Source organism: Pholis gunnellus (genome assembly GCF_910591455.1).
Source record: "Pholis gunnellus genome assembly, chromosome: 19".
Lineage (NCBI taxonomy): Eukaryota > Metazoa > Chordata > Actinopteri > Perciformes > Pholidae > Pholis > Pholis gunnellus.
The window spans coordinates 15,127,902-15,155,710 of record NC_136546.1 but is presented as its reverse complement, the minus strand read 5'-3'; the positions used below and the strand labels follow the sequence as shown (position 1 = coordinate 15,155,710).

General features: G+C 42.2%; 2 protein-coding genes across 2 annotated transcripts; both read left to right on the top strand.

Annotated features, from left to right (window-relative positions):
* The first annotated feature begins 2,417 nt into the window (after positions 1–2,417).
* hbs1l (HBS1-like translational GTPase) lies at positions 2,418–20,860 on the top strand. The gene is made up of 18 exons (XM_079179992.1): positions 2,418–2,557; positions 3,187–3,252; positions 3,396–3,518; positions 3,673–3,924; positions 12,327–12,435; positions 12,711–12,955; positions 13,764–13,929; positions 14,639–14,756; positions 15,801–15,947; positions 16,338–16,412; positions 16,548–16,665; positions 17,436–17,504; positions 17,604–17,708; positions 18,344–18,434; positions 18,577–18,685; positions 18,894–18,994; positions 19,247–19,391; positions 19,502–20,860. Exons 1-18 carry the CDS (start codon positions 2,515–2,517, stop codon positions 19,511–19,513), a joined length of 2,094 nt encoding a protein of 697 aa, XP_079036118.1. The 5' UTR covers positions 2,418–2,514; the 3' UTR covers positions 19,514–20,860.
* A 1,818-nt stretch (positions 20,861–22,678) lies between these two features.
* Positions 22,679–27,033, top strand: aldh8a1 (aldehyde dehydrogenase 8 family, member A1). The gene is made up of 7 exons (XM_079180518.1): positions 22,679–22,910; positions 23,563–23,710; positions 24,630–24,785; positions 24,877–25,026; positions 25,177–25,433; positions 26,072–26,233; positions 26,327–27,033. The coding sequence occupies exons 1-7, from the start codon at positions 22,764–22,766 to the stop codon at positions 26,777–26,779; spliced, it is 1,473 nt and encodes a 490-aa protein (XP_079036644.1). The 5' UTR covers positions 22,679–22,763; the 3' UTR covers positions 26,780–27,033.
* The last annotated feature ends 776 nt before the right edge of the window (positions 27,034–27,809 follow it).

The window sequence follows — 27,809 nt, the reverse complement described above, 5'->3', positions numbered from 1 at the left end:
TTACCCCTCACCCACTTGCACATAAGCTCATGCCTTCTACAACTACACCATGGTTTAATCTGTTTTCAGATTTGCATGCTGTTGTTAATAGATTTGCAATCCTTGCTTTCACTTGATTCCATAGCTACCATTGCAATCCACTTGCCAGCAACCATTTTGTGGATCTCTTAGAATTGAATATAATTCAGTTACAGAGAAAATATGATGGATGCAAACCATACAGTTTATTGGTCATTCAACAATATAATTTCTAAATCTTTTAAACAAAGCACCCGTCCACTGATCCGCTCATTCCTCTAACAATCTGTCCATCCATCTGCTTAATTAATCCATGTAATCAGCCCAACACTTCATTGATTATGCTTTTCGTGAACTCTGTGGCCACATCGGCAGCACAGATTTGACCAGAGAGTGCTTAGAAGACGTTCAAAGGAAACAAATGTTCAGATCCTGTGTAGAGGTGTGAAAATCACACCTCAACCCTGTTGCTGCACACACGCTATTCAATGTATCTCTAAATCTGACTACTCAAACAAAGCAGAAAGACTTAATAAAACAAGAAAAATAAAGAAGAAAGACATTTTTTTTCTTTGGTATCACACTGTTTTAGTTTTTTTGTTGTTTACCAGGTTTGGGTTTTTGTTACTGCAAACGGTTATACTAAACAAGGACAACGGAGGAAAAAATTCAGCAAACACTACAATTTTAGATTATTTTTAACTTGTGTAATATGTTCCATTTCCATTACATATTATGTGCTCTTTGCTGCATTTGGTTTTAGAGTGTCCTAGAAACATTTGAGTGATGCAAAAGAAGAGTTCCCTCTCTGTCACCTGTGCGACCCTGTAAAGTGAGCGTGTAATGTGTTACGTATGTGTGTGTGTGTGTGCAGTTGTTTATTTTGACATGTAGATGTGCAACAAAGACATCAAAACGCAGGAAGTGGAATTTTAGAGGGGAAACCACCACCCACTTAGAGGCACACATGCACGCGCAGATACATACGCACACTATTAAGCAAAGGTAAAACTTTGTACACAAGAGATAATAAACTTCCCCCGCTATGGATGACTCCCTCCTGTCAATTAAAGCTGCTCTTTGTCAAACTGCCAGTTGCAATATGAGCTATTCATTGTGAAAAGGTCTTTACAATTACCTAAGCAGGCGACTTTCTTTATGCTGCTCTATTTTTAGATTGGGGTGACACGCCAAACCTCATATTTCATTTCACCCATGCATGCAGATGTTCGAGTGTACATACTTCACCTGCATCACTGGTGTCAGATTGTTGTCTGACATTTTTATCTTCCTCTCTTTCAAAGGCACACAGGCCGCTGTAGATGACATCAGGACGACAACATGTATCAATAACCACAGAGGCATACACCTGCACACATGTGCGTGTAGCCATAAAGGACATGCAGACATAGACCAAGTCACAGATAAACATGTGCACAAACACAAGCACACACATCTAATGTATTTCCCTTTTGTGGTAGACAGGCTATAAGTTTCTTGTGGTGCAAAGATAGCAGGAAAAAATTATGTCACTCATTGTGTGCGTGTGTTTGCGCGAGGTGTAGAGTGTGGGCTCAGATGGGTTGGTCTCTAACCATAGGGCATAACCTTTGACTAAAAAATGTTTGAGACATTCACACCTCAATATCACAGGTGGGATTGAAAGTCGTTCGTGTATTTTGTGCAGGCAGATTCTCTCATGCACTTCTCTTGACCCCTCTAGGTACTTTACTCAAGGTTGCGTTGTACAGAGAGGAAAATGCTTCTAACCACTTTGTCATTGTTCATCCGTGAAAGCCTATCTTGCTTCCTCTTTCACATTAATAAGACATAAGTATTATTATGAATGCAAGTGTTTCCTCATTCATAAAACTGAAAAGTGTTGTTTTTTTTGCAGGTCACATGCAAACATAGTATTATCTACCTTTATCATCTCCATCATCATAATGATACTCACTATGTTTTCTAAGAACATTTTCCTTCAGTTCAGACCATTAAGACCCTATCACTAGATCTAAATTCGGTTATGTAGGGTATGCTGGTTTAACTTAATAATTATTTCCCTCCTAGTCATTCCAATACACACGTATCAAGTTAACATGGTAATAATAAGCTCTGCAAACATCAACTGACTGGAAGTCTGTGACACAGAGCGCAAATCGTGAAGCTTGTTCGGGAGCTCTGATCCCGAACAGGAAGTTACGTAAGACAGAATTGTTTTGTCTGAAAGGAAGTTTTTACATTTTATTTTTAACTGCTAGATTGTTTAGCATCCAACAAAACAACCACATATAGCGAAATTAAAGACTTTTGAAAAATCTCTGATTTAATTTAATCTCCGACGCTGAAGAATCTAATCTGTCTAACGTTACTGTTAGTTCCACACAGCAGCAGTAGCAGCAGCAGCAATGGCAGTTGGGCAGTGAGACACATGTCACAACTGTCTGTGAGCCGAAACACATTTACGCTGGAGCCGAGAAAAGACACTTAATCAAAATGTCTCGGCACCGAAATGTGCGAGGTTACAACTACGATGAAGGTAGATAGCCTGAAGAAGGCGTTGATAACTGTTTAAGTTTCTCAGCTAGGCCTCAAACCACCAAACTGTTAGCTGCTATGCTAAAATCCACTGTTGTTGATTGTAGCTTTAGCAGCTAGCAGTAGCTGGTTTAGCTGGAAGATAACGTTGCTGTCGTGTCACTTGACACCTGGCACAATATAAATTGCGCTATAACTCTATTATCTACCGATACACCAAAGCTTTCAGAGTAACATTATAGCGTTCAAACTTGATGGGTTATGTCTATAACTAACGTTAATAACGTGTATGTTAAGGTAACGCCAGCTTCTTAGCTCTCTTGCTAACGTCCCGGTGTTTTAATACAAATGTTAGGAGCTTCTAATACATTGCTGGATATGTTATATAGATATCAACTGACCCTAATAACTTAATAAACATCACAATTTCTAAAACTTACAGTGAAGTAATTGTTAAACATTTCCTGGCTCCGAATTTACTGTTTGTTATGCATTCTGTAAAATTTGCTGACAAGGCAAATAAGTGACTGACAGCTGTTTTCTTTTTTTACTCCAAGCGCTTTAGCTGTTGTGTAGGTTTATGTAAAGTAGAAAAACAATTGAACCTCAATTATATATATTTGTTTCTAGACTTTGACGATGATGACGTGTATGGACAGTCTGTGGATGATGACTGCTGTATATCACCAGCAACAGGTTGGTACCAGTGAATGCAATATTATGTATCAACAAGAATATATGTTTGGTAATAAATAGACAATATTATAGAGAATTAACCAGACATCACATCTCCCGAGTTTTGAAATCAATAAGTAAGTAACTGTTTGTGGTTTGTACAGCAAATCAGTTCATCTACTCGCGTCAAGACAGGCAAGCACCAAAGGAGGAGCCTTTAGAAGAGGATGAAGAGGATGTACCCATGTCTCCTACCATCAGCCACAACCTCGACCCTCTCGACCAAGGTAATATTATGAATTCCACGCAGTGGTATGCAAGTGACAAATCGCGGAGATCTTTTTAACTTCACCGTTGATCTTTATGTTCGAAAATGAATTGAAGATCCTGTTGAAAAGTAGTTTAACTTTCTGTGTTTACCTTATGTGTTTTGCTTTTTAGCCAAGCTGTATTCCTGTTTGGACCATATGCGAACCGTGCTGGGAGATGCAGTGCCAGACTCAGTCCTGACCCAGGCAGCCATAAGATTTGGATTTGACCCACAGAAGGCACTGGACGCCGTCCTGTCTGAAGACACCAAGACAGCCCCGGTTACCAGAAGTACCGGTGAAGAGACGGCTTCGGTGGCAAGAGTTAGCCAGGAGAAAGCGCCGCTTCCACAAAGAACCAAACAAGAGGCCGTGGCTGAAAAAGGTACGCCTTGAGTGGATCAAATTATGATCATTTTGTTAGTTGTGAAATAAAATTAATTAGAAATTGTTGTTGTCAACTGATCCACGTTATTTGCTAAACAAAGCACAGGATCTTAAAATGTCTTGTCATGTAGCTAGTGATCTAGTTTCATTTGTAAAGAAACAGTACTCAGTTACCAGTACACAGAATAAGGCCTAGTCTATTTGTATCACCTGATCCATAATTAGAAGTAGTTTGTTCAGTATACATACTCACTGCCAGTCAAAATATTTTGAATATGCCACATTTTAGCATTTTTAAACAATCAATATAGTTGGCTTTTAGAGTTGTTCTTATACCGATGCCATCATTGTAAATGCCTCCTATACAGCCTTAAATGCTTATCAGCTCATTTGCGCTACACAGAAACAACAATAACAACATTAGCAACATGTGTCACTCGCTACCCGATTCGTACATCCTGCTCGATCGGTATTGTGCATGTGCAATTCTCAACACATATTAGAAATGAAATCATGGAAGTATCTTAACAAGTTAGCCATCTTGCTTCTTTCTCATGTCCTGAAAGTTGCACACGCACAGTACCGATGGGGCAGGTGCCAGCAGAGTGTAACGTTAGCCAGAAATAGCTAAATGTCAGCAAATTTGCAATGTTTTACTCTGGAATATCTGTCGAACTAGAAATGTATGAATGCCTGTGGATTCTTCTGAAGGTACTTGATCAAAAGACCATTTTGAATAATGTTATATTAGTTTTGTGTATATGAAAGCTCGCGTGTGTGACGATGACACACTTTAGCCATGCGAGTGTTTAACAAAGTGCCTTCTTTCTCTTCTTTTCCTTCTTGTTTATGGTACGATTCATCTGACTTCTGTTCTGTGGTCCTCCTGTTTCTCTTCTTCGGCAACTGCGATTGGCTTTCGTAAGGTAAGGAGCTTCTCACAAAGACATTACATGCAATGCACATAAACCCCAGACTGATAGGTGCAAACGCACACAACCGCGTCCGCTAACAAGTGCACCAAACCTGAGTGACCTCTTATTGCAACATAAGGCTGACTTTGGGGTTAGCAGCTCTGAAGATGAACATTTGATTCATCAGAACAGTGGTCCGGGTGTTACTTGTGGTGCTAATCTTGCACAGCTCATGTCTGCGCATGAGCAGAAGAGTAAAGCGCCAGGAGCGGTTGACATAGGGCGAGGTTTGGGTGTTCACTCATTAAGTGCCCTCACAATGGGACCTAATTCCCCACTGTCCATTATGCCTAACCAGAATAGTCTTTCATTCGGAACGTTGGCGTCTTTAAGCATGACTTCAGCATCTCACAGCTCTGCTCCACCACTCCTCTCAGTGTCACTCGGTAGTCTGTCGCTAAACAACCCCAAGATAACAACGGCTAGCTCTTCTCTGGCTGCTCCTCCCGGGTTCGGAAGTCTCAGTTCTGTCCTATTGTGCAATCAGCACTCGGTGGGAGTTGGGATTGGCGGCAAAGCCACAATGGCTGATCCAAAGGGAAGCCCATCATTGGCTGATTTAATGCAGGAACATTCAAACCGCAGCCCAACCATCAGTAACTCCTCTCACACTCCCCAAAGCAGCATAGCTTCTGTGACGTATCAGAGGGGGGCTGCACCAGCACAAACATTCTCGCTGTCTGGGCTCGCTTCACAGCACCAAAACAGGAGTACGCACATTCAATCGCAAACACAAAGCACTGAACAACCGGCAAACACGCTCACCTTTTCTAAACCAACCAACAATACTCCCGCATGCCTAGCTGGAACCGCCTCATTGTCTCAGCTGGCCTCGCAGCATCAGTTCAACAGTTCCTTAACTTTCCCTCAACCCGTGAGCGTTGAATCTCCAGGAAATGCACCGAAACAACCACCTGGCATCTCTGAGCTGCTCTCTTTGTCACAATTGGCATCTGAGCACAAAGGCAAAACCTCAACCACCTCAAATGGGTCACAGTACTCCCTCACCTCGCTCCTTTTACCAGCAAAACCAGAGAGGGCTGGTGTGTTAACAGAAAGTACTGAAGAGGGTGGGACCAAGTGTAAGCGCGACCACAAACCATACCACCGGAACATCAGGTCACCGAAGATGAAGCAGAGTATTGATCTGAGTGCACTCATGGCCCAGTCAGATGGCGCAGGCCCTCGGCACTTTGACAGCGACCTCCTCTCACCGTCCTCTCCGGATTCAGTTGACGTGGGGCTGGACTCTTCAGTGTTTGCACAACCATCAGTATTTGCGATCACTTTGTCGATTCAGAGCCACTGGCAACAGAAGAGGCTGAGGAATAAGCTGAAGGGGAAAATAAGAGGTCAGAAGACAGGAAGTGGTTCCCAGGCTTTCCTGTGCAAATCCCAAGATGAATTCCAAGAGCAGCATGCACCACTCCCACCGATTGTACCATTCCGCTTCGACGTGCCTTCACCTGACGACATCGTCCGCGCTAATCAGCGAAAAGCTTTCACCAGGTAGACGAGCGGAAACAAATGGCTCTTAATTCAACCGCGTCCAGGTTGGGGCGAAATGAAGTCACTTTGGATGAGAACCTCAGATCTTTTTGGTGGCCTTTCCTCCACCAACTGAACTAATCTTAAAGAGCACTCATCATCAATTTTTTAAAACTTTGTCCCTCATTTGACTGAATAAACTTTTGCGACCAACAAAGACTGACAAATGACATACTTACTGCTGAAAAAGAAACTCTGCCAGAAACCATATTACTACAACATCTATGTTTTTATAGCGGCATGCTATAAGTCTTACGTTGCTACTATATACAGATAAATGATGTTTCTTAGTCTCTCTGGCATCTTGAAAATAATCACAGCTGTGTTACAAATTACTGAATAAGTATTTTAAGAATTTTTTAAAATGTTTTTTTTTTCTCATTTACTGTAGTTGTTTTTTCTACCTTTTATAAATTTGAGTCTTATTTTTCTATGCTTTGATAGCCATTGGCTTTTTAATTTACATTTTTTTTGTAAAGAGTAAAGTAGTGTAATCTTAGCCGGGGAACATTTCCAGTATATCTCTTTCTGCATGGCCTCTTTTCTGGTTTTGATCTGCATGAACCCTCAAAACGAGAAAGAGGTTGATTTTGTTTGCAGGTGCGCTGCAGCTATTGGAATATGGATCAGTTAACCATTGTTCTGGTTTATTGCTGCCTGGGTTTGAGATCATGGGGTAGACATTTTGGTTTGGAGGACACCTGGAGATTTTCCCATGAGGGAGTGAGAACAGACGCATGCAAGTGCATGCCACAGACACACACACACACACACACACACACACACACACACACACAGAGACACACACACACACAGACACACACACAGACAAGTGAACCCTTTTAATGTTTGATATTGAAAAAGAGTTTACTATGAATGCAGGCACTGTGAATAAAGACTGCACTGAATGAGTCAAAAATGAATTCCTTCAGACTTGAGGTAAACAGGGGTTTTCTTGCTCTTACAAACTTTTAACTTTAGGATGCACAAATGAGTTTGATTCACAGTGGGTGTGTCATGACACTCTGCCAGAGCTTAATATGTCCAATTTTGAAATAAAGATGACTGAATGTACGTTCTGCGAATGCACCTGTGTCTGGGCGTGTCTCTCTGGGTGTGTGTGGGTGTGCTTTTGTGTGTCTGAGTGTAAAAATGATCTTTTTAGGGTTCTACATAACCAGTTAAACCGGTGCTCTATTCCCTGTTCTGATCTAAAGTATAAGTAGAGTATGTATGTTTGTACAGTAGCAAGTCTATTTAAGGATGAAGTATTGGCATCAATGTAATAATATTAAGGAGTTAAATAGAAGGCATGCTCTGCATTAAGTATCTGGTGCAGTGAATGCTTTTTTTGTAGGTTAGCCCAGAGTTTGTTTAGGTCACTTTCATGTTTAGTTTGAGTCATTAGTATTGGTTTGAATGGCGAAACTTGCCCTTAAAGAAATGCATGTTTAGGACTTGAGATTGGACAAGGACTGGTTAGATGGTTGGTAGATAACAGTCCTGTTCTTCTTTCTGTTGTCATCAGGATACAGGTCTGTGTTATAGTTATGAGACAGAAGGAGACGATAAGGGCTGATATCAAACTTTCCAATACTGTTCAGTCATTTTCTTGCACTGCCTCAGTGTTTGCATAAATGTGAGAATGCTCCTTGAGTGATGTAGGGGTTTGGCTAGATGTGCGTAAACTTTATACAGGTGCAGAGAGCTGAGTGAAGTGAACCCTCAGGGTGGCAAACAGACCGCTGAGCCTGAGGGGCAAAGATAGTCAATGAGGAGCAGATAGTGGAAATAATGACAAGTCAAACATTTAGAAGTCAAACCGGTTTCTCCGGCTGTGAGCAGTCCTGGGAGTTTGGAAATAATATGGTTTATTAGGGATGTTGTGGTGTGCTTTGTGAGTGACGATATGTATCATGGTACAGCGCGTTTGGATGTGAGAATCTTGAAATGAATAAGTCTTATTAACAAGTGGGTTTGTCCGGCAACTGTTTCGTCCTTTTTCTCTCACGAGGCGGGCCGGTGTGTGGGTTTGAGCAGGAAGCTGCACTCTTGGAGAAAATGTCACCGACTCGGCGTAGCAGCCGATCATCTCACTCTCTGTGTCTCTCACTCGCCACCTACGTAGGAAAATCTGATCATGCCTCTCGACTTTCACAGCATTTGTCAAAGGCTTCAACAGATCAAATCATTTTGTGTCTTTACAGGCTCTGCAGCTCTGCAAGGCGTACATGTTGCACAAACAGTGTTTTATGTGATGTGGTGCCAATACTGGAAAATACCATTTTACTCACAGCAAGTGGTCAAAAGAATGCGGGTGCATTTAGATTGACGTGCCATCGGTACTACTTGCTTTGTTGTGGTGCGATTTGTTTGAGAGAGAAACAGGATTCCTTATTCAAATGGAAAGTTGGATTGTTGTTACAAGAAATACAAGTGTTGACTTCTAGAGCGGTTGAAGGCACAAACACTCCTAAACAAGCGTATTAAGCAGTGATGTGACAGTCTGCAGAAGCCATGCGCAGTCTGGTTCATTTATTATCTAAATGTTGTGGTTGTGCAGCCTGAATCAAAAATCCTGGCTATGACAGCAATAATGTTTTTTAATAGAAGTGCAGAAATATCTTGTCATGGATCGGCTTGGTACCGCTCTGTATAGTAGAATTCGCCTGTTTGTTTTGCATGTTGGAAGCTAAGTAAGTTGGAAGCTAAGTAAGTTGGAAGCTAAGTTGGAAGCTAAGTTGGAAGCTAAGTTGGAAGCTAAGTAAGTTGGAAGCTAAGTTGTCTTTGAGCAATTCCACCGATTTTTCATTTTGTTTTGACTGTGGTAGAAATCATTCCCTCATCAGCTCTTCCCTACATAACAAACACTTGTAGTGTAGTTTAGCAGCAACGTTGTCAGCTGTGTGTCTGGCTGACATTCTCTGTCAGGGTTTCCTCTAATGTACTGAAACCTTGGTGTAATGTTAAGAGTATCCGGTGCTAATTTGAATTAGAAGACTATATTATTATTTTTTAACCACTAACTATGTATGGATGTGATTAGAATGCTGTCATTGTTGTGTCGCCTGGCTCAGGTTAAACCCTTTGTAAAACATGAACAAATACATACAGCGAATAGACCTTTCGGCAGCACTTATACTCTGTCTAAAATGAAAAACATACTTATAATGTGTTATAATCTGCATACAGCACTGTATAATTATAGTTAAAAGCTCTCATGAATATCCAAAATGTTAACACACATAACACATTATTAAGCATTTTATGACTTATAAGGTCAAGTATCGTGATACTTCATAATTGCTGGTCACTTACTTTTACTATGTTTTGTGTGTTGTACTTACATAGATGTAATGACATTTAATCCCAAACATGCCGTGTCAGGTGACTTCACTTCATCCTATCTGGTGAACATCATCTTATGTAGGACTCGGTATGATTTGAATCTTCATAGAGAGCACTTTGTTCCCTTTGTTCCCTGAAGATTCAGTCAGAGCCAGACAAAAGTAATCTGAGATCCCAAACCTTTACAGACGTTACAAACACTTAAATCAGTTAAAATGTTTCCCCCCCACTGTAGTCCTATGAAGATTTGAGTTAAATCAAACATAATCTTTGAAAGCCTTTAGCGGCCTCAAGTGGTAGGGAGCCTCAATGTCAATATTTTATACACAGAATTCTCATTTTGTTATTGGAATGACTGTCAAAGCAGTTGTTTTAAATAACCCTTGTTATTTTACTTCTGCTATGTTACTCTGACCTGCATGCTTGTGTGTTTGGACGGGTGGTAAGGCGGGGGGTGTTGATATTTGCATATCCTGGGCGGACTCCCTTTTATCCTGTGCTCAGTTGGGGCCCTCAGGCCAAGGTGTAGAGATGACTCACTCATCTCACTCACTTCATGGGTCCCCTCTTCCAGAGAAATCCTGGATGGGAGGACACCAACTGTTTACCTGCCGGTCCAAACGGTGTAAAGAGATCCTGCTCTAAGCCTCAGAACCTGATTGCACTGTATTGCTGCCCCCAGGCCTGCCCCAAAAAAAACAAAGAAGATCTGGCAAGTCAGTTGTTTGCAAAGGTATTACAGTGTTTTGAGTCTGGTAGTTAGAAAATAGGTTTACTATGCAAGACCTTTGGCGACTTACGAAGGGTGCGACCGTCTGTTTCAACACCGGTTAAGATGAAAGTGAATAAAATACAACCATCGTGTGCTTAATAATGATGCACATGTAGGTTTAATTAGCTGATCCTAGTGACCATATTGGATTGGATGTGATCTAATTGTTTCACAGCTGATGTAAGTATATTTCAGGCTGGCTGGCAGGTGGTAGAAACCTCCTCGTCACTGTAATGAGGACATGAAAAGCCCCCCAGCTGCAGGAAGAACCAAAAATTCCCCCGAGAGTTCTTTCTCTATCTCATGTTGCCGCTTACTGCAGGACAGAAGACACTGATGCACCAATGATGCAGCTTTCAGTGACGACCGTGGCGTTACAGACGTAGAACTGTTTTTAGGTTTCTGCTGTGATCTTTTTAAATTAGTACCGTTTCCACTTTTCCCAACTTTTGAATTGATAAGGATCAGTGTGGGGGAATAAACGGCATGCAAATGTCATTATTTCAAAAAGAGAATCAAAGCCTCTTCAGGCTGCAGTGAGCTGCCTCACTTGTGAATCAGTGTTTCAGAATGAGAGGGACTTTTTCTCTAATGCAGAGCCAGTCATTCAGAGAATGTGTTGCTAGAGAAAGTCCATTAATAATTCAGTTGAATCACACCTCCTTTCCTCTCATTTTCCTTCAGGGTATTTTCTATGATGAATAAACCGAATTATGCAGACAGGAGCACACAAGGGATTAGTATGCTTTATAAATTGCATGCTTAACCAAAGCTGTAAGATGAAGAAAGTACATTTGTACACCTTAAAAAGTCTTCAAAGACAAATATCAAAAGGGAACTAACTTCTGAGCAGTGTTTGTCTTGCTTCTCTGTCTTGATCAATGTCCTAGGACCTCAATGTTCTATTGTGTGGGAGTTTGGGGTGTGTTGTGGATGTCTCTTAGCGCATATATGTGCAGGGTTGCTTAAATACATTGAGTGTGCCATAATACACATTCACCTCCAGCCCTGCACTTTGCTAAAGTGACACCTTTTTTTTTCGTGAAGATTCATTCTGTGAAATGCTCCGTCACACTGCTCTATTTACGTGGAGATGGGGAGGCAACGGCCACTTCTGATATTAACCCTCTCAGAACCTGGATGTCACTTCCCCGCACACCACACAGATGCACACAGATGCACACGGGGTGCAGTTGGCTTGGCTGTGCAGCCCGGTCTAAATGAATCAGTCGCAGGTTGATATGACTGGGACCGGCGGCCATTTGGGACTGGGATGACGAAGCAATGACCTCAGCAAGTCTCACTGCTGCAGAATATGGACTGTCAGTCAGATCGATCGATGCTCAGAGAGCAACTGATTGCATCACATGCTCACACAGAATATATACCTTCTATGCCAGTAAGACACATGGCTGTGACCAGGACAATAGTCATATCCTCTGTCTCAATCAACACCACATGGCCAATCATTGCTGAATAAGCTATGTTAGTGTTAATATATATATATATAGAATATTACCAGGTATTTTATCTAACTATTTTGCAGATGCATGCAGGCAAGAAACCCTTCAGTCTTATCATGGTTATGAGAGATACGTAGCGACTGTCACCGATTGGTATAAATCACCTCTATGCCCTTTTTCAACAGGAAAATAATGTAATATGTTCCTCATTTCATTGGTATTGTTCACAGTGGGTCATCGGGGTTGCCTTTTGTTTCTGAGGAGGTGTACAGTTTTGCTCCTCTCTTCCCTGTAGCTAAAAGCAGAGATGTCGTTCACAATAAACTGGACTCTGAAGTGGTACCCAAAGTGGCCCGCATGACCGTCTCTGGCAAGAAGCAGACCATGGGCTTTGATGTTCCCAGGTACCTAACACACAGGCCTCCATTTACATTGTAAATCATTGAATCTTTGCAAATTACTCGTTTTATTTGAAATGAAAAGCAGTAAGGGCTTTAAATTTGGATGAGCTGTGAACCTGAGTTGTGTGTGTGATCGCCCGAGTCTAGATAGGCAACGTTCTTGTTTGTGGAATATATCTGTACTAATGATTTTGGAAGATGCATACCGGCATGATCATGATCTGTGCAGAAGATGTTGTGTTCCACCGTGATGAAACTCATCCGTATTCTCTCCTCAGCACAGCGGAGAACGGCGTTGTCGCCACTTCGGTACGCCGTGGTGGCAGCCCTGAAAACGCCACCGCTGCCTCAGAGGCCACGTCCAAGCGTCCCGAGACTCCGTCTAAAAGCTCAAATGGAGAAGAGTCCTCCACGGTTCCCACCCCGGGCCGCTCCGCTGGAAAGGCCCGGCAGTCGATCAACATCAAAGCTGAACTGGAGAAGAGGCAGGGGGGCAAACCTCTGTTGAATTTGGTGGTTATAGGTAGGAAGAAAAATACATGAAACCACTCATAAATTCAAATTTCAGTTAATAGCACAGAGGAAGTAGTCTTGATTTATTGAGCAATATACAGCACAGTAACATTTTAAGATTAGACTATTTATGATGCATTAAAAAGTACAGCTAGAGTATAACGTGGAGGAACTTATTTAGAAATACAGTAACAACGTTTTGGGGGTTAATTATTTTTATGAATTCTTTCCTTTAGGAACAATTCTTCAACTTTCTGCAATAAATTCACATCAAAATGTCCATTTGTTTAAAAAAAAGGTACAAAGTTTTATGGACTGTCACCTTTAAACTTCAATCTCCCCGTTTCGTGCACACGTCTTAAGTTTAAGAGTAGTGAATGTGTTGAACTGCAGACCAGTGCAGTTGCTCCATCATGTTGTCTCATTCTCAGTTACACCAGAAAAAGTGACTTCGTAGTTTCACAAGTGCATATGATTGTAGTTTCCCACAGCCTGTGAAACCTTTCGTTTCACCACGTTCATCTCCCTTCCCCCTCTCACCCTCCATCCTTGTTCCCATTTCTGTCTACCTTCTCTCCACTTGAGCAATGCTGCTTCTTTCCTTCTCCCATCCGTGGCTTCCCCCTTTGCAATATCTTATCTTCTCTCTTCCCCTACTCTATCACTCTTGTTGCATAATCCTCTGTCCTGACCCTTCCCTCTATCCCTCCCTGCTGTCTTCTGTCACTCCCCACACTCTGACCTCCTTTTTTGTCTTTCTGTGGCTTTCCGTCTACGGCCCTAACTCCTCCGCATTATTCCATTCTTCTTCACCGCAGGTCATGTGGATGCGGGTAAAAGCACTCTGATGGGCCACCTGCTTTATCTGCTGGGCAACGTGAACAAGCGCACCATGCACAAGTATGAGCAGGAATCGAAGAAGGCAGGCAAAGCCTCCTTCGCCTATGCTTGGGTCCTGGACGAAACTGGCGAGGAGAGAGACAGGTACATTTTGAGGGTGAAGCTACTCCCAAAATTCGCCGTTGCCCCCCCCCCCCCCCCCCCCTGCACATTGAGGGCAGAGGTCTCGATCTGGTTAATAGATGGAGGAGGACACTTGATGCTTACCTACATGCAGTCCCTTCCTGCCGTGTGCTTTGCTTGATAACAAGCTAATCTTAAGAGTCAAACATGTTGTCCCATCACTGGTGCTCATGATTGTAACTCAACGTAATATTGTCCTAGATGTGATCTGGAGCTCATGTGAAGGACCAAATCTTTCTTACGCTAGTTGGGGTGTGTTGTGCAGATTACTAACATTTCTATTGATGACCTTTTTATCAACTGAAATATGTTTTATAGAACACATGTCCCCGTTTGCCGTCTCTGTTGTTGTTACCAGAGTGAAACGGAAGCGAAAACCGCCAGAAACAGAAAGTGACTCGGGTGGGAATCCATATTCACTTATCAGTAACTTCTGAAGTCGATGCATATTACTTCGCCTCGCCCACCAGAGGACGGTGCTCTTTAAATGAAAGTGGCCGAGGATTTAAATCTACATGACCTTATAAGGCAGTCCAGCTACTCGGCACTCCATCTACGTCCACACGATGCTTACACTTTGTTCAACTTCTACACAAATGATTGTACAGATGACATTTTTGACTGAGTCATCAAAACACTAATCCCCTCATTTATTTGTTGTTTGCTCCAGGGGTGTGACGATGGACGTGGGCATGACAAAGTTTGAGACGAACTCTAAGGTGGTGACCCTAATGGATGCGCCAGGACACAAAGACTTCATCCCCAACATGATCACAGGAGCTGCACAGGTATACCAAGTATCCAAGCAGCCTGCACAACGCATACAAACCATCACAACGAATGAGGGATCTCCTGGTATCAGAATGCAGACCTCCTGATGTTGGTGTTCTAGTTGTAGAAGCCGCCGTTCTATAAATAATCCCCCTTGTATGCGATTGATACACAAAATGCAAGGGTTCTTCCAATACCTCTGAATATATCAGTCAGCTACTCGCTAATTGAGCCTCACAGTGAAACTAAGCATCGCTCTTAAGTTAACGAACATCCGTACCACTTAAATGAGTTCTTTTCCTTTTTTGGCTCTACCCTCGCCACACCCGTCGTGAATTGAAATAACTTTCGCGGTTTTGGGTGTGGGTGTCACAAGGTGTTTTTGCAGGCATGGGTGTGCTTGTCTGTCTGTTTTGAGACGCTCATGTAATTTCTCTTTTTACCATATGACTATCCTCCCGATCAGCCTCATCGTGTAGTGACTAAGGGGTTTTCTGTCAGTCACGTGCTCTTTGAGTCTCAAGATGATATTTCTCAGCCTGTAATCATCTCCAGTCAACTGTTCATTAATTTAACACTTAAACCAATATATTATTGCATTGCTGTTTGTACGATGTATTTGACTGTATTTAAATTTTTGATACTTATTACGAGATAAAATATTCGTCATCGATGAAGAGCAGCAAATGAGCTCATCTTTTGGAACAACTCACAGGGGTTTAAATGCATAATTATTACAAAAGACTTGGGAATTTTATTCAAACATGGCAATAAATCGTGAGTATTGTTTATCTTGCGTCATAGTGGCTTTAAGCTTAAATTGAAGTTTGTCTTATGAACTTATTTGATGTTACATTAAAGCTCCTACTGTGATGGTTTGATGGGGCTAGAAATGGTTTCTAACATTACAGACACTCTTCTCTTAAGGCTCACAAAGAGGTTTGGTGTCAGAGATACCATATGTGTAAAACCATCAGAGTTCAGGCTTTAAATTACCTACCAAATTGAGTTTGTGTGTGATTTTTAAACGCCTACATCTTTGCCCTCGGTCGTCTCTCCAGGCCGACGTGGCGGTGCTCGTGGTGGATGCCAGCCGAGGAGAGTTTGAGGCCGGCTTCGAGGCGGGGGGTCAGACCAGAGAGCATGCCCTGTTGGTGCGCTCGCTTGGCGTCACTCAGCTGGCTGTAGCCGTCAACAAGATGGACCAGGTCAGACTCGCTACACATTGCTGACGCAAAGTGGGGATGTGTGTTTGTTTGAGATTCACAGCATAGCTGATATTGATTTGTAATGTAATCTGCTCCTAGAAAAAGAAAAATCGTCTTTTTTTTATCTAAATCACTTCAGATAAAAAGAAATGGTCAAGCAGCAGACGTTATATTTTGAAAGCTGCTATATTTCTCCTGCAATAAAGTGGAACCTTTTTACACTTCTACATTCTCAGGAGAAAAGCCCAAGGATGTGTGATGTGTGTTTGTACTTTAGAGATTTAGTTTCCTATAATCACTGGCATGTTGCTGACGCATTTCCATTTCGATGCCATGCTGAAAGGGAAACTTTGTCTGTGTGTTTTTCCTGTATGTGTACGTATGAATCAGGTAAACTGGCAACAAGAGCGTTTCCGAGAAATTATTTCCAAGCTTGGCCATTTCCTCAAGCAGGCAGGATTCAAGGTGAGTTTGCACCAAGCTACTCCACATCTTAGAACATTGAGCTACTCGGTATTTTAACTCATTTGATATATTTGGCTAAGGATAAGTATTCCATAGCTTTGCTGTTGTTTGATCCATTGTTTATGTGTTTTCCAGGAGTCTGATGTTTTCTACATCCCCACCAGCGGCCTGTCCGGAGAGAACCTCGTCACCAGGAGTTCAGTGTCCCAACTTACCTCTTGGTACTCTGGTCCCAGCCTGCTGGAGCAGATCGGTAATGCACACTGGCATGGAGCAAGCTGCACAAAGCCTTTACTGCCTTTGGTCAGTTAGCACCAGGTCTCTTTGAGGGAAAGTTGAAAAAAAAAAAGCACAAGCTGCCTCTGCCCTGTTGTCATCATGGGTCTCGTGAAAATGCATGAACAAAAACAATTTTAGGTTTTCATGCAAGTTGTTTGCATCTAGACTTTAATCCAATTTTAATAAGCTGCTTGAACTCAAAAAATAGTAATCAACCTATAGAATAAAATCACACTAGTGAAGACTTTATTCTCTTAAGTGTTTTCCTGAAAAGCGGTGACGCCATGAAATACTACGGACTCAGCTAGCGAGGGATCGCTTTATTCAAGAGTTCATAAAACACAATTGTTTGCATCCAAAAGAAATGCTGCCAATAACTTTTCTCTGAGTTTTAGAGTGATACTCGCACTAACAAAAACGTGTTGAGTATTAAATACTCCCCCCATAGACAAGGGGTGAATGTTTGATACTCGAAGCACATATTTTGAGTGGAATATTACTTAAAAGTGACTCAGTGGCAAATAAGAGGGAAACGATTTATTGTGTCTTTGGAGGTTTGTGTGCCAATTTCAATAAAGTGCTGATTGTCTTGACTAATAGCCAGTAAGGGAACTAGCATTATTCCTCCAGTACGAGTGAAAATGATTCATCACCAGTGGTCGCCAGGCTTCTCGGAATCATTTCTAGACTGTCTGCTGCTCCTCATTGTTTTTTTTCCTCTTTTTTTTTTTTTCTCTTCTAAAGACGCCTTCAAAGCTCCTCAGAGATCTGTTGACAAACCGTTCCGACTGTGCGTCTCCGACGTGTTCAAAGGTAAAATCACTGACGCACACTTCCAAGGCATATGATTTAGTTTTCCTTCTCATTTCTCTTTTTCTATGTTAAAGCTGACGTTGCACATTCTCTTCCCAGACCAGGGTTCAGGCTTCTGCGTCACAGGAAAGATTGAGGCTGGTTACATTCAGACCGGAGAGAGAATACTGGCAATGCCTCCCAATGAGACCTGCACTGTCAAAGGTACGCACGGATGTCTCTTTGCTTCCAGTCTGGCATGGTGTGTGACTTTTGTACTTCACTTTTCTTTTTCATGCAGTCAGAGCATTTTCCTGAGAGAAGGGCTCACAAAAATCCTCTAATAATTGTTACTCGTGAGGGCAAATGAAGATCTCAGCAAAGCCCTTTTTGTTAGTTATCTGCAGAAGCAGAGCATGAAGCCTGTTCCTCTTAACCTGCCTTTGCCACAGATGGCCGCTAATATTTACGATGCCACTAGGCTCACTCAAACACCCATTATACAGGTGGAAAAACCTGAAGAAGACACTGTTCCACTTGTTTCAGTATCCAAACGGCACATTATTTCTAACATATTGTCGCCATCCAACAGCAAAAGAAGCAAAAGAAAACTATTTATTATTAACATTAACTCAGGATACAGGATTTTACATTATAAGATACTTTCTCAGGCATTGTAGCTAGTTTGTCGTCTTTGTTTCCTTCCATTTACTGGAGTAAATTACACATCAGCTACAAACACACCTGCGCCTGGATTTGCTTTTTGTGCCTCTCTGAAAGTGGGCGACTATTGAGTGAGTGGTGAACGCTGCCAGCCTGTGGCAGTCGTGGGAATCACACTCAATCTACTTCTACTGCAGGTATTACTCTACACGATGAGGCTCTGGACTGGGCTGCAGCAGGAGACCATGTCAGCCTGACGGTCACCGGCATGGACATCATCAAGATCAAGTAAATGTCTTCACTGTTTGTTTATTATATGCATGCATGTCCTTTTTGAGCTCTCATCAATATTTACTGGTGACGCTTGTTATGCACATGTTTGGGTCGTGCACATTTGGATATATAATTAGTGATAACTGCTTCCTTCCAGTGTGGGCTGTGTGTTCTGTGATCCCAAGGAGCCCATTCGAGCCTGTACTCGATTCAGAGCCCGAATCCTTCTCTTCAATATTGAGGTCCCCATCACACAAGGCTTCCCAGTAAGAGCAAGCGCACACACACACACACACACAGTCATACTACCAACAGGCATTGTGTTTTCAGGTGTTTCATACATCCGTTCATATGTCCGGTCCGTCCTCATGAACGTGATATCTCAGCAACACCTTTCTTCAAATTTGGCACACATTTTGGTGATCGACGGTCACAAAACCTGTGTGTGTGTGTGTGTGTTTGTGCTCGGTGTAGGTTTTGCTGCATTACCAAACAGTAAGTGAGCCAGCCACCATTAGGAAACTGGTCAGCGTTCTACACAAGAGCAGCGGTGAGGTCCTGAAGAAGAAACCAAAGTGAGTGTGCTTTGTATTACGCTGTATATTACACATACGGATGTTACTCACTGTGTGCAGCACTGACGTAATGAATAGTCACTTTCAACAACTTATCAGTTTCCCCAGGAAGTGCTTCATGTTGCTTTCTACTTCATTAAATATGGTGGATAAAATGTAATCAAATTAAAGAAAATGTAATTCCTGTTTGAACGTTGAAATCCAGGTGGCTGTGTTATCCTTACTTCCCGTTTGTGTGTCTTTCTTTTTAAGGTGTTTGAGTAAAGGTATGAATGCCATCGTGGAGATCCAAACCCAGAGGCCGGTGTCACTAGAGCTGTACAAAGACTACAAAGAGCTGGGCCGCTTCATGCTCAGATATGTCGGCTCCACCATTGCTGCAGGGGTCGTCACTGAGGTAAAGTGCTGCTCACTTTAGGACAAAGTCAAAGCGTCAATCATTTGATGGTATTGCATAAAAAGCTGTGTCCCTAGTCAGTTTCCTTGTGATTTCTTTCCTCACCGCAGATCAAAAAATGAAGAGCCTTTCCATCGACGGAGCCAGTCACACCGTGCTCTGGAGACTGCAAGCTGCCACAGACGAAGTGCAATTCCTCAAGAGACGTCCCTCACGGACTCAGAGCGTCACATTCATTCATCCAACCTCCTCTCCACCCGCCGCACCGGCTGCTTCACCTGCTCTGATCAACACTAACTGCACAGATACCATGTGGCCAGATGCTGAGGAGCCTCCTACGTCAAACAGGCGCTTTACCCAGCTATCCACCCACTTCATATTTCCCCCCCCCCGTCGAACCTTTCATTTGTTAGTTAAACCTTGTTGCTCTAAATTCACTGTTCGATCATGCCAGATCAATAATATACTCCGATTCCGTAAGACAATCTCACCACAGGGAATAATGTCACTGTGCTTTTCTTAATTAAAGGAGCCGTAGCTGATCATTTGATGACATGATCAACTCCCTGCTTATGTCTGGAGTAAAATAAGTCCACACTTCTTTTTTTTATATGAAGTTAAAATGATTCACATCATGGCTCCTTTTGCATGAGGCTCTCCTAATCAAAACATGAAATGACTAATTTTAGATTGAGACAGAAATAAAAGGATGAGATGTTATGTCGTATGAAGGCAAAACATTTAATATTATTTTTACTATAAATATGTTTTACATCTCACACTACTCAGCCAAGCAGACACGGACCAGTCTAACAAAAAAAAAGGGAACACTTACATTTTCACCTCTGGATAAAGAGACATTCTAATTTATGTTGGCAAAAAGATACTTGAAATACTTCTACAGTGCTCATCTGTGTTTTTTTCCTATCAAAGACTCAGCGAAGAGGAGGAGGAGGAGGAGGAGGAGGAAGCTGTGTTTTTGTTTTTTTCCATGTGTTGGGAAAGGTGGTGTGAAGGGAGACGATGCAAAAATGAACATGACATCAGTAATATGTGTTTTGAGTTTTGATTTCAGCAGTGTTTTCTAGCCTGTAATAACAACATCTGACAACCAAGAACTCTGGTGCCAAAGTGGGTTTTTCTATTTTTCAAAGTGAAAATGTAAAAGTAAGTAGAAAGTGAAAATGTAGAGGTCATCACTTCCCGTCAGGTTTGACAGTGACACAGATGAGACGGTTCCCGCTGGAGTGGAAAGCACCTCAACAGACACATCTCACTGTCACCGAGTGCGTATCGAAGAGAACATTAGTTCAGAGTTTTAAAAGCATTTTCGTAACTCAAGACCGACGAGGAAAATGTTCTGTTAAAGTAACGTAAGAAATACATCAGAGATCACAATTTAATAAACAATAACGAGTCAATGGAAAGAGTGAAAGCAAATCAATCTAAAGAGACACACTTTGTGTGTTTGTCTTTAGATGTTCTGCAGTCAATCAAATATGCTTTTTTAAAATTATACAATGTAGACTTGTTTGAGTTGTCTGTAAAGTTTGTTTATTCACCAAAACTCTTTTAGTGTATGTCTGCAAAGGAGAACATACTGTATGCAAATTAAAAGAACATAGTATTGAATTAAGATACATAACAACAGAAAAAATCAGATACAGATGCATATAATGCCTGATGGTGTTTTTGCATTCGTGAGGGTTTCTGGTTTGGGATCTTCGATTTTTTTGCTACAAAAATGTGTGAGGAAGGTGTCTGATTATGTCTCTGATTAACAATGAGCAATAGTTCCTGTACGCATACACAGGGAAGTGTGTGTGTGCATTACAGCTGGCTAAAGACTAGTTATGCAGAGAAAGCACAAACACACATACTGTAAGTATGATTGTTTGTATGTTATGTTGTGATTTTATTTTATTTGCATTACATGATTTGACAGTTTGTGACTGATGAACCAGCAACCCAGGCTGTGACTGTCAGTCCTCTTCTTACCTAGCTTTGGGTGATTTTATTATTTGTTCAAATTGACACCTGCATATATAATATGACTCACTACAGCTGCTACAGTTGCTGGATGAACTACCATCAGTCACAAACACTGCTGCACCGTTATATGACGTGGTCGTCTCAAGAATCCTGACTGATTCCAGACTGCAGAAACAGAACAGCAGTGGGATCAAATAGACACCGACTGAAAGACACACGTTTGCGTGATATCGGTTATGTTCCATGTCAGTGATTGCTGCCGTCAAAAGCCTCGTGAAGAGGACCGTCCACCACACAGTCGGTGCGTCGGTCCACCGGAGGGCAGTGTTCAGCAACATGCGAGGTGTCATTAAGTCAAATAAGTGTCAGTCCCCTTTGAACATGTATGGAACACAAAGCCTTTCTGTCTACAGACCTCTGAGGGGACATCAAGGCATCTAGAATAAGAACCGTGAAGTCTGGTAGGCCCTTACCGTGATGTCACTTTCTCTGTTAATGGATGATGCTGTTGCATGTCTGAAGAACTTTCTAAAATGGACTGTCACTAAATAATAACTATAGTGGGCACCATAAACTCTAATAATAACGCATCCTTAAAAACACTGGTTTAGTTTTACATTGTCATCATGACAGAAGGTGTTCCTTTGTCGCCCTTCAAGTGTGAACTCTGTGCTCCTATAATAAACTACATTGGTGATATGTAAGCCACAGCTCTCCTGGGAGCATTAAACACGGGTTAATCTTTAACATAAAGTAAAAGTCAGAGAATACGGTTTGATCCCTGCCGCTTTTTTTCTTCTCTGCAACAAAACAATGTCGCCTCAAAGTCCATTTAGTAACTGTTCTGGAGTGTTTATTTTTTTACTCTGCATTTTTAGGACAATCCTACCTCATTTGACCTTTGTGTTCCTGAAGCCAAGAATGAATTTAGAAGCTTCACTGTCAACATAATGGTGAAGTCTAAGTTTGTACATGTTGCACCTTATTGAGCTCAATGAACAAACAAGTCTCACCAAAAATTCTTTTGAAAAGTGAGTTCCCTTTATTTGACTATTTAAAAAAAAAAAATCATACACCTTCCTAATGTGTCTGTTAATTTACTGAATGTATCTAGTTAATAATGGGCTCTTATCAGCATGACGACCTTGATTCCTAACCAGTGCCCATGGGATAATAATTAGCCTACCGCTGCAGCACATGGTGCCTTTTATTGTGAAATGTGACGGAAGAGGCCGCTATAAAGTGGGAGGATCATTGCAAAGTCTAGGTAACTTCTCTTAACTGGAATACTTATATGGTTTGAGACACTACCTGCAGCAGTCTCCTGCTGTCCTCTCACTCGGCCTTGTTGTGTTAGTTTGACAGCATCGCAGTGCAGCCATGACGGACCCCTCGGCGCAGAGCTCGTACCTGGTCCTGGAGAACTTCATAGGAGGGAAGTTCGTCCCTTGTCGGAGTCACATCGACTCCTACGACCCGTCCATCGGAGAGGTCTACTGCAGGGTGCCTGACAGCGGGGAGGAGGAGGTGGGTCATCCTCAGAGACACGCGAGAGGCTCGTGCAATATTATTAAGTTTGTTTGGTACTTTCTGCAGTGGCCGCAAATGTTTGCACATTTGCAGGCTCGTATGTGTTGTGTCGGTGGCTGCACGTTCCTCTTTGTGTGTGCATATGTGCTGCGTTTGGCACTTTTCTTTCTTTTAAACCAGCTGACTCATCGTGTATCTGTCATATCAGTGATTTGGGGTTAATCATTGTCATGGTCCTCTGTTGGTCACTTTTATTTGATAACAAAATAATCTTATCAACTTTACAACGATTGTTCTTTATTGCAGGGACATTGAACTGGATTGCATTTGGTTTTGTTTTTTCAAACACTACTGCATTTAAACCAGATTTTTATTTAGCATTCTTGATGGTGTAGGAAATGAAAAATATAATGGATTTATTTACATCTCGTATATTCTTGTGGAATATCCAAGTTCTGGTGTTGCACGTGAAACACGGCCATATAGTCAGAGGGAAGCACCTTTGTTCGTTACAGTGTCAACAGTGACGTAATCTAACATGTCAATAAACCTTTGGGGTCGTGGGTTCGTGACCTCCCTGTTGGGAACCACTTAAAACCTGAAGTTCGCTCAGAACAAAGTGCTAATCTCTGTGCTTTGCTGCCTTCAGGTGGAGGCGGCGGTGGCGGCTGCTAAAGAAGCCTTCCCCGGCTGGTCCGCCCGCAGCCCAGAGCAGCGGGCTCAGGTCCTCAACAAGCTGGCCGACCTGCTGGAAGCCCACCTGGAGGAGTTCGCCCAAGCCGAGTCCAGAGACCAAGGTGTCCTATACTGTTTTAACACATGTGGTATCAACCCAAGACTCTGCCAGATCCAAATGAACACAACTGCATGTTCAAATCCTTGAATTTTAATTCCATTCAAAACCCTTCTGTTCAAGTCATGTGTAGGGCTTCAATTGAAGATTATTGTGGTTATATATTAATCTGCAGACTGATCGATTTTAATAATTTGGTCTAGAAAACATCAGAAAATAGTGAAAAATGTGCATCAAAATGACCAACAGTCTATTCAGTTTCCAATAATGTGAGATGAGAAAAAACAGCAAATTCTCACATTTGAGAAGTTGGAACCATGAAATGTTTGGCGCTTTTTTTCTTCTTAAAAATGGACTTGTACGATGAATCTATTATCAAATATAATTAAAAACATGGTATTACAATTATTTGGGCATAATTACAAGAGATAAGTGATGGGTTTATAATTTAATAAACTGTGATATACTCTACAGACTTCTGAATGCTTCTGTTTATACTACTAATAATGATAAATTATAATAATACAAAAGTGCAGGACTGAGTGAACAACATATTGACATCTATTGCACTTCTGGCAACCCTTGGAGAGGGATCCCTCTGTTGCTCGCCCTAAGATTATTTTTTTGTGCTTGTACAAGTAAAGGGAATACAATGGTGAGGAAAAAGGGTCATGAAATGGGGTCATTAAAATCAAGAGCATGCAAGTACTGACCAAATGTAATGCTAATCTGTGTGGATTATGAGATGTGTTGTGCACTAAAATGACATTTGGCCTGAGGGTGGCACTAGAGGAAAGCTCAAGCATTGTCCAAAATAATCTGATCGTGCCACCGGGTCATTCATCAAACACTGATTGATGAATGTCTGACATCCGTATTATTCTCTGCTGTTAAATTCTATATCTTTTGTTGTTACCTCACAGGTAAAACGGTAACATTTGCGCGCACTCTGGACATTCCCCGGTCAGTGCACAACTTCCGCTTCTTTGCGTCGTCGGTGCTCCACCACACCACCGAATGCAGCCTGATGGACCACATGGACTGCCTGAACTACACCATCCGCTGCCCTGTGGGAGTGGGTGAGAGCTCCGAGTGTTTTCCATTTAAAACCTGTTCCATTTGTGTTTTTTAAGTGTTTTTTAAACTACGTTGTTGTTGTTGTGCGTGTAGCTGGTCTGATCAGCCCCTGGAATCTCCCCCTGTACCTTCTGACCTGGAAGATTGCACCTGCAATCGCTACAGGCAACACAGTGGTGGCAAAACCCAGCGAGATGACCTCCGTGACTGCCTGGATGATGTGCAAGTTGATGCAGCAGGCTGGTAGGACTACAGCACCCACAATGCATGAGCAATCCACTTATAGGCGCAGAAGTCAGCAGGATTCTCTTAGGAGTTATTGCACATAAATGTTTAATTTCTACACTATTAAGCATTATTAAAAAGATAATGCACACCTGTCTGTCTCTGCAGGTGTTCCTCCAGGAGTAGTCAACATCGTGTTTGGCACTGGCCCGAGAGCAGGCGACGCCCTCGTCGGCCATCCTGAAGTCCCGTTGGTCTCTTTTACTGGTTCCACGGCAACGGCCCAGCGCATCACAGAGCGGAGCGCCCCGTACTGTAAGAAGCTCTCGCTGGAGCTGGGAGGTAAAAACCCTGCCATCATTTTTGCTGATGCAAACCTGGACCAGTGCATCGAGACCACAATTCGCTCCAGCTTTACCAATCAGGTAAGAGAAAAGTGTTTTGGCACTTTATTGAAGACTTTTGGTTACTTTTACTCTTGCTGTACTCGTGTTGTATGTTACATGCTTTTGTGAAGGTTAGCATCAAGGCTGTTTTGTGCTAATTGTCGTGCTAGTTTTTGTGCACTTGGAACATGTGTTATGGAATCAGCTCCGCATGAGCACATATCAACTCAGAGTGAACTAGTTTAAGTTCTTCAGGTGAAATTTTGCTTAGTTGAAGTTCTCAGTTCAAAGCTTGTAAAGGGACATTGAGTTAAGAAAGAAACGCATGAACTGAGGCTGAACGAATAGTTTCACATTTCGAGAAATGGACATTCATGGAGTCTCTGCTGACCATCGTCTGTATCTGTTTTTAATCTTTAAAGAACTTGTAAACTTGTTTTTAAAAGTCCTAAATTAGTAGAGATTAGTTTTATTGTTAATGAAATGAAAGTCTGTCACCTCCATGAAGATCAGCTCTGTGGCTGTATGTGATCAGGATGCAGTTACATGATTTGTCCACATGGGGGAGATCACAGTCCATATTTTGTCATGAGGTAGATTTCTTCTTAAAACAATGTCTTGAACAATCAGTGCTTCAATCTGAATCCTCTGTCTTTCTCCTTCCCTCCTTATCTCAGGGAGAAGTCTGCTTGTGCACCAGCAGGATTTATGTAGAGAGGAGTATTTACTCTGAGTTCCTGGAAAAGTTTGTGGCTGCAGCCAAGAAGTGGAAGACGGGTGCACCCTCTGACCCCAGCTGCAACAACGGAGCGCTCATCAGCAAAGAGCACCTTGAGAAGGTGGTGAATTAAACTGGTGTGAAACAAAAATGTTCTATTCTTTCCAATACTCGTATACTTTAAGTTGAAATCCTTCTTTGTCTTGATCCCCAGGTTCGACGCTACGTAGCACTCGCCAAATCTGAAGGTGGCATCATCCACTGTGGCGAGGGGGTGGACCAGCTGGACCTCCCTAAGCGCAACGCCAACGGCTACTTTATGCCGGCCACCGTCATTTCAGGCGTGTCCGACAGCTCCCGCGTCATGCAGGAGGAGATCTTCGGCCCCGTCACCTGCGTCAGCCCCTTTGACACGGAGGATGAGGCCGTTTCCAGAGGCAACGGCGTGCGTTACGGCCTGTCGGCCACCGTGTGGTCCAGCGACGTGGGGAAGGTTCACCGGGTGGCCAGGCGATTACAAGCAGGTCTGGTGTGGACCAACTGCTGGTTGGTGAGAGATCTGAACCTGCCCTTTGGAGGGATGAAGCACTCTGGTGTGGGGAGGGAGGGAGGCAAGGATTCCTACCACTTCTTCACTGAGGTGAAGACGATCGCAATCAAACACTGAGGGAGGAATGGATAAATGTGAAGAAGGTTTATAGATGTTCATTAATCTCTTGAGGCAACTCTTAGGAATTTCAATGACATGTTTCTCCTCCCAGCCTCTCGGATTTCCAGAGCCTGTAATTAAGTCACTTTAATAGAATACTAAAGTCAGAGTGGAAAAATACAGATGAATAAACCAGCTGAGATTCAACAGAAATGTCAAGTAATAAAGAAATGCATCACAGTGCAAAACACTGATATTCGTACCTTTTTCATTCATTCTTTGCTGAATATTTTTGAATCGCCATCTTTTACTGTTGAGCAGTTGGTGAAAAAGTGCAGACCAGATGAGGGGAAACCAGTGAGGCAGAAACTTATTTTTTGCAGATTTCAACAAAAGTACAATGTATGAGAGCAGCAGCCTAATCCAACATCCTTTAAATGTTTACACTGCAGGTCCTTGTTCTGCATGACAGTTCAGGAAGAAAGGAAGGCATACAAACCCTGATAATACTAAGGGAACCTTAAAGCAGGTAAACACAAGGAGAATTGGTACAATTTGTGCCTCAGGCTAAAAACAGCAGATCTTTGTCAAATCAACTTTACGACTGAACTGGTATTTCATTAGCTGTTCTGTAAAAAAACCAAATTAAAACGCTGTAAATAAATGCCACCTGTAGTTCAGTAAGTTTTTATGGTGACATTCTGTCGTAAATCTTCATAGTGTTTGTGGCATAGCCCTCGTCAAAGAGAGATGTCAGATTCTGGATTCAGATACAGATTAACAGTCACTTTAATGTGTTTTTTATTGTGTGTTTTTATCAGCACACTTTGTACTTAACGTGTCGTGGTGTTGTCCTTAATGGCTGAACACTCGGTCAAAGTCTGCTCGGTTTTAGAATGTTTTGCGTCATTCAAACCTTAAACGTAACTGTTTCACATGCGAGTTGTTTTTATGTCTGACCTGCTGATGTAAGAAAGGTGACTAAAAGCCAAACTGTGGCGGTTGGACAACATGTTTGCAGAGCGGAATAGGAATGTCAGCAAGCGGA